Here is a 7,401-nt window from a genome sequence, read left to right as displayed (position 1 = left end):
CCCTGGCCCAGCCACAGTGGTGCAGGCAGTGGTGGTGGTGGTGGTGGTGGGGGGGTGTGTGCGCCACTGCAAAATACTGGAGTCATATGGCAAGGCCTGGGTTCAGTTTCCAGGTCAGCATGAGCAATCAGACATGCCTTTGAGTGCATCCATGGTCCATGGTCCTGGCTAGAAGGCTGGCTGTGAGGCTGTGTGTGTGTTGGGGCAGTGAGAAGGTTGTGGTAGGGTGAGGTCCTCATGGGTATCTTCTCTCTCTTTCTAAATAAACATTTAAAAAATTTTACTTGGCATTTACACAGCATAGCATATTGAAAAACATTAAAAATCTAGATGTTTTAGGTTTAGATTATCTTCTGCACTAGAAAAATCACTTACAATTTTCAAGGAAAAACACTTGATATTTATTTAACAACTGAGTTTTTTTTCATTAACATTTTTGTAATTGATATGAAATCTGACTTATTTTGATACGAATTTGGATGTATTCATCATAGTTCTTGAAATAAAATGTAGCAGAAGCATAATGTTAGATTTTTTTTTCCTGCTTGGAGTGGCATGGTTTTTCTTTGTACACATTTATACATACCTAATTCTTCTTTCTAGAAGAGAGTGTGTTTTATGTGTGTGTACTTTTGTAAAAACATTTTACATGTACTGAATACATCTTATATCAGATACTATGCTTGCTTCTTGATTTTTATTTTTTTAAAGATTGAGCAATTTTATGTTTATGCCAAAAGATACAGGACTATCTCAAAGGGCTATATTCTTAAAAGAGATTGCCTAATTTACTTGTTTCTGAGATTGTGTGTGTTTCACATAGAAATTTGCTCACTTATTATTTGAACATCAATAAGTGTCATCCTTAGAATGTCTGTAGTTGTTACCTTGGTTATGTTAGGTATTTTTCTAGCAGTACAACTAAAAGAATCATATTTCCTCAAAGAAGTGGCATAATCTAATTTTTTAAGAGAGATTTTTGCTATTGAGCGTGTGTGCTCGCTAGCTCTGGCAAACACATCACCTGTGGAAAATAAATAAATGAATGGAAGAAACAACCTATATAAATGTATATGTTTATAAAATCGCATATTTTAAATCTATAAATGTTCCTTCAATGTGCCTTCTAATGTTGTGTATAAGTCATATGAGTTTCTGGAAATATTAGGACTGCATAAACCTGTTTTTTAATTTTATCTACTAAGATGGTACATGTAATAATGCTTAGCAACTATGAAAGTAGACCATGGTAAAAATGCCCAGTAATGGGCATTATCATGGTTTTATTATCATGGTAAGGGTTATTATCATGTTGTCATTCTCTCAGTGGACAAAATATTCATTACAAGTTAATTTTAGAATGCATTCATTATTATAAATCGTGTTCATTTTGGGTGAAAGCGTAATCTTTTTCTTTTCTTGGCAGCAACTTGAATTGGTGGAACCAAGTGGTTGGATTCACGTTCCCTTAACTGATAATCATAAGAAGCCAACTCGTACTTTCATGATACAGATTGCTGTTCTAGCCAATCACCAGAATGGAAGAGACACCCACATGAGACAGATTAAAATATACACACCAGTGGAAGAGAGCTCCATTGGTAAATTTCCTAGATGTACAACTATTGATTTCATGATGTATCGTTCAATAAGGTGACTTTAACACAGAACAGAAATCATTAAACATATCTTTGTTTTATCTTGTCATTAAATATTACATTTGATATTTTTACTTTAAAAAAGTTTCATTTGTTTTGCAAGTTTGTATACATTTAAAAGTATTTTATTGTAACTTTGATAAATAAATCAACTTGGAGCCATTGTATCTCTATTTTCTTTAACATGTATTAATACTCACACTACTAAAAATGGATTTGGAACCAATCATTATGTTTTTCTTTATATCAAAAGAAAACCAGTTGAACTGAAACTTTCAATTGTTTATTAACCAAGAGATTATATCATATAATGATCATCTACTATGATTATTGTATATTTGGAACTCAACTGTTTTGTCAATATATGTCATCTTTAATATGTTGAAATTATTTTTTTTCCTGCCCAGAAGAAGTTTATTCTTTTAATACTGGATCTTTTTAAAAAACACTGTCAAAATAAGCTTATCATGAGGTGTCTGATGTGACCCAGTCTAATTTGGGGAATGTAGTTGTCTCATGTTGTCTTCCACGCAGTACTTATAACCCTAGGGTTATCTATATCCTGATGATATTATGTTACAGATTGTTAACATAATCTGTATTTATCTCAATTCTGGTGATACTTCTAGAAAAATTAGGTTCAAATTTGTGTTTGACACTATAGCATTCCCTGGGGGATAAACCTATGCAATTTTTTTTTTTTAAATAAGTATTCTTGGGATCTGTAGATGGTATAATGGTTACATCACTGGACTCCCACCTAGTCAACTGGTTCAAGTCCTGGACCCACAGGTGCATGTGTGTGTGTGCCCAAGATCCCGAGAGGAGAATGGAGGAGAAGAGATTACAGCATAGCCATTCCCTCTGGGGAGTGATTTCTCATGTTCTGTCTCTCTGTCTCCTATAGTAAAAATAAATATTTTTTATATATGAGAATATTTTAACACATAAAAATGTGTTTCTGTTTAAAATGAGATTTGGGGCCAGCAGATGGCATGAAGGTTAAGGCACTAGATCCCACATGGTTAACTACAGGTTTCAGTCTCAAACCTGGTAGCCTAAAAATCATGTGGGGTGCTCATGTGTGTACATGTTCAAAATCCTGAGAAGAGAGTGGAGGAGAAAGGAATGAAGCATGGTTATCCCCCAAGGGGAGTGATTTCTCACTCCACCCCTTCCCCACCTCCCATGTGTCTCTGGCAAATGCTGTACTCTGTAGCAAAAACTAGAGGAGGGGTAAGGGTTGCTGTACTCTGTAGCAAAAACTGGAGGAGGGGTTGGGGGGGGAATGAAAAAGAAACAGAGATTTGGACCAGCCTGGAGCCTGGCGGTTAGGCTGGCTGGATCCCACATGGCCAACTACATGTATTGAGTCCTGGATCCGGAGGAACATTCTGGGCATATGTATGTGTATATCCAAAATCTCAAAAGGATGAAGAAATGGAGAAGGAATTACATCATGACCATATCCTATGGGAGGCACTTTCTTGCTTTTCCTGTAACTCTCTGTCTCCAGCAAGCACACATTCCCTCTGGAATATTTAAAAAGTAAAAAAAAAAAAAAAAAATAAAGAGTCAATTTTGAATGGCCCTGTAGCCAAGTAGTTAAGGGAACTGTATCCCACATGGCTGACCATAGTTCAAGTCCCAACTCGAACATGCACCCAGCATTATTTTTATAAGCTACCAGGGCTGGGATTCAAACTGCGGTTAGCCATATGGGATCTGACTCCACAGTCACTGACCTACAGGACCAGCCTTCTTTTAACTTTTAAAAAAGCAAATATTTTTAGTGCGGTTAGCCATATGGGATCTGACTCCACAGCCACTGACCTCCAGGGCCAGCCTTCTTTTAACTTTTAAAAAGGCAAATATTTTTATCAAAGTGTTGTATGTAGAATATATAAAGAACTCTTACAACTCAAACAGTAAGAAGAAAATCAATCCAATTAAAAAATAAGCCAAAGACTTAGTCATTTTGCCAAGGTACATACGTGATTGGCCAAGAAGCCTGTGAAAAGATGCTCACTTTTATAAGACAGTGGTGAAACACAAAAACATATAATGAGATACCACTACACAGCCACGAGAGTAACAGTAATTTAAAATTTTTTTCCAGGGTCTGGAGAGTGGGGCAGTTGTGAAACAATGTTCTGCAAGGCTGACCCACTTTGGAAACTTCTGGGTTCACAACCAGAGACCTCCCTGAGTAAGCCAGGCATGCCCACGATTGAGGGCTGGCTGAAGGGTGGATTATGGTGTCAAGACCCTGTTGGAGGTTTTGGGACCAGCAGTTTGCGTAGTGGCTATGTTACTGCACTCCCATGTAGTTGTCTGTGGTTCGCGTCCCAGACCTGGTGGCTTAAAACTTCGCGCCAGGCACGTGTGCATGCGTACGTGCCCAAGATCCTGAGAAGAGAACAGAGGAGAAGGGATTGCGGCATGGCCATCCCCCAGGATTGGGGGGGGGCGGTGATTTCTTCTCTCTGTCTGGTGAGGGCACGTGCCCTATAGCAAAAAAACAAACAAACAAACAAAAACTCCTCAAAAAAAAAAAAAAAAAAAAGACCCTGTTGGAAGTTTTCACTCTCTTCCTGTCTCTCCTTCTCTCTGTGTGTGTCTCTTGCTCACAGAAGAAATAAACTAAAGAAAAAAAGCCTGATTCTGAATATTGGTAAAAATGTAGAGAACCTAGACCTCACACTGTTGGGTGCCAAAGTAATGAATGTATCATCACTTTGGAAAACAGTTTAGACAACAGTTTAGAAGTTAAACATGTACCTACTATGTGACCCAGCCATTCCACTCTTAGATTTACCCAAGAGAAAAGGAAGCATGTGTCCATTTAAACACTGGAATGTTCTATGTGAAGGTTCACAGCTACTTTACTCTTAATACCTCAGAACTAGAAACAGCCCAAATGTTGATCAACAGAAGAATGTATAAACAAATTGTGGTATATCCATGCGATGAAATACTACTCAGCACCAAAAACGAACTGTTGATACACGCAACAACATGGACACCTTTCCAAAACAATTAAGAGAAAAAAAAGCCATAGGAAAAAAATGCATGCATATTATTCCATTTCATTTTTTATAAAATTCTAGAAAATAGAAATTAAAGTGATCAATGATTGTGTAGGATAGGAATTGGGGGGAAGTAAGGGAAGTAAGAACAGATTATTTGGGGAGATGACATCGTCCTAATTGTAGTAATATTTCTTTCTACAGGAATGTATATACATATGCCAAACTCATTGAACGATAGACTTTGAATATGTACTATATTATATTTGAATTATATTTAATAAAAATTAAATTCTACCTGTTTCAAATAAGAATCACCCAAAAAATGCTAAATTTGAAGTAACTTGTTACTGTGTAGGGCCTAAGTATAAAAGAACTAAGATTGGGAAAGCCATTTTAAGAAAGTAGCAACAGAAAATTCACCCATTCATTTATAATCAATGGTTTTGAGTATTGGGCAAACTGCAATTATAAGATTAAAAATTTTAATGTTGCATATAATCTAGGTGTAAGACACTTTCAACATCAGCTTATTAACTGAGGAAATATTGTCACAAGGAACTCTATGTAAAAAATTGTGGAATTTAAAAATACAACCGTCAGTGAGCACTAGTAAATACAGAACTCTAAAAGGACTAATTCATTCAACTGATTTTTTTGTGTGTGTATAGATACTGAGTGTTAAATTACGTGTAAAAATGAAAGCAACATAAATATGATCCAGACATTGCTTTCCAGTTGCCTGTAGTCTGCTAGAGAAAATAGCAAAGCTCTAAACCAGCCAAATCAGAGAGTAAGAGTGGTAAAATGAGAATGTAGAGGAGAAGGGAGGTTACACTTCCTATTCATGAAGGTAAAGATGAAGCTAAAGAAGACATTATAGAGGAGGTAGAATGTGAAAAGAAAGTATCGGTAATATTAGCTCGCTGTTCACTTTTCAAGCCTATTTTTGAATCCAGATTGTTCCTATTTTTATATGAATAACAGCAATTAATTTGAAACAGATGATTTGAGTATTCAGAACCAAGCGATGTTTTATATGTTTACTCTAGTTTGAAAGTGTTCAATGATTAAAACACACACACGTCTTGAAAAATCGTTTTACTCACAGTGCTTTCTATTCTTTTAGACATCATAATTTAGTATGGATTAAGATGCTGCATTGTAGCTATGAGTCGTGTGTAACATATTTGGTAACTGTCTTTAGTGTTTTACAAAATTATTATTGCTGTGAGGTTTATAAAATATTGATTTATATATTTTAATTGTAATTGCTTATCAGTTTTAATTCATCAGTTAGCTTTTCTAAATGGTAAATTTTGTAAAATGTTAAATTAAAACTCTAGGGAGTATACTTTGTAGTATGACTATATGTGAACATTTTTGCTTTGTAGATCTTCTAAGCCAAGGTTATTCTATTTTGCCCACATTCTGGCTTCCCTGACTTCTACTAAGATTCCCTGTATGATATTTGGAAACTTGCTGTGTGAGGCTGTTCACTAACCTTCCACAAGGAACTCTGTGCTTTACGGTCTACCATTTTAGTTAGGTTTGCTTTTGTGTGGTTGTATCCAGAAAGCCTTAGAGAGAAGAAGATGAGGGAGAAAGCCTCAAGGATAGGTTTACTAGTCCTTGATAATGATTTACCTAATTAACAGAACAAATTTTAAGCTTATTAGAAAAATCCACCTTATAAATCTAAGACAAGGTCTGTAATCCATGGAAATTTTATATTAAGAGTTGAAGTTACTTTTTAGTTTTATAACCAATCTATTTTTTTATTTCGTGTGTAAAAAACCCTCACTTTATTTTATGGCTGCCTCTACTACCATTGTTTGTCTTTTGTTGTCTTCTCTGGTGAAGAGAACCAATTTGCTCTTTTGCAAACATAAGCAAAATCACAGTTGGACCAATTTAGAATTGTTGTACCTGCTTTTGAAAATTTTTTCCGAGTAAATTTTTACTTCAGGAAATGGTCTTTCATGTTATTGTGATTGAAGCTCTAGTGTTTGCCTTCTTAGTCACTTTAATTACTAAGTCTGTAGCCATCACTTTCCTCTCATGCAGGTCAGTGATGACCAGGAGGTGTTCTTCCACAGTGCACTCCATTTTCTGTCTGATGTTGAGACCAAATTATGGGTCTCTCCCTGTGGTCCTAGAAATAATTTCCCGAACTGTTTTTATAGACTTTATTCTGAGACTAACTCTCCTCTTTATACTGGCATTCATCTCTGGTTGGGAATCCAGATTTTAACAGATCATTTCCTGTTATTACTACAGCAGTATCAAAATACTGATCACTTACCCAGAAGAGGAGTATCCAAAAGACCGAAGCAGGGAGTTCAGCCAGCTGTTTATTTCTCAACTGTTCAAATTTACAAGAGTCACATGTTAAATGGATGTGGAAGGAAATAGAGAATAGCCTTGGTAAAAGGAGGAGGAGGAGAAGCCATCCAGCTATTAAATTACAGCCCACTCAGGTATTTACCAAAGACTATAGAAATTTTACTATTAAAAAAATAGTGTGAAGGCTGGTTAGGTGGTGTGGTGGTTAAGGTGGCTTTATCCCACATGGTGAATAAGATGATTCAAATCCTGGACCCAGTGGCTCAAAAAACTCACCAGACACATGTGCAGGTACATACCCTGTCCCAAGGGTAGATGGAGGAGCAGGGAGTGTGGTGTGGTCATCCTTTCTGGGTACTTTCCCCCTC

At 36.3% G+C, this 7,401-nt stretch overlaps 1 protein-coding gene across 3 annotated transcripts in view; it reads left to right on the top strand.

The window, feature by feature from the left end:
• Positions 1-1,790, top strand: part of ANAPC10 (anaphase promoting complex subunit 10) — an 87,720-nt gene extending 85,930 nt beyond the window's left edge. For 2 of the 3 annotated variants that reach the window (XM_006169495.3, XM_006169493.3), the window contains exon 5: positions 1,427-1,790. In XM_006169495.3, the coding sequence (XP_006169557.1) occupies positions 1,427-1,657 (231 nt within the window). In that variant the 3' untranslated portion in view covers positions 1,658-1,790. The remainder of the gene's footprint in view (positions 1-1,426) is intronic. The other variant, XM_006169494.3, reaches the window with a different exon arrangement.
• The last annotated feature ends 5,611 nt before the right edge of the window (positions 1,791-7,401 follow it).

The sequence above is a fragment of the Tupaia chinensis genome, unplaced genomic scaffold (assembly GCF_000334495.1).
Source record: "Tupaia chinensis unplaced genomic scaffold, TupChi_1.0 Scaffold147069_1, whole genome shotgun sequence".
NCBI classification, from domain to species: Eukaryota; Metazoa; Chordata; class Mammalia; order Scandentia; family Tupaiidae; genus Tupaia; species Tupaia belangeri.
The sequence above is the reverse complement of the archived record's forward strand: the minus strand, read 5'-3'. Positions and strand labels throughout refer to the sequence as shown.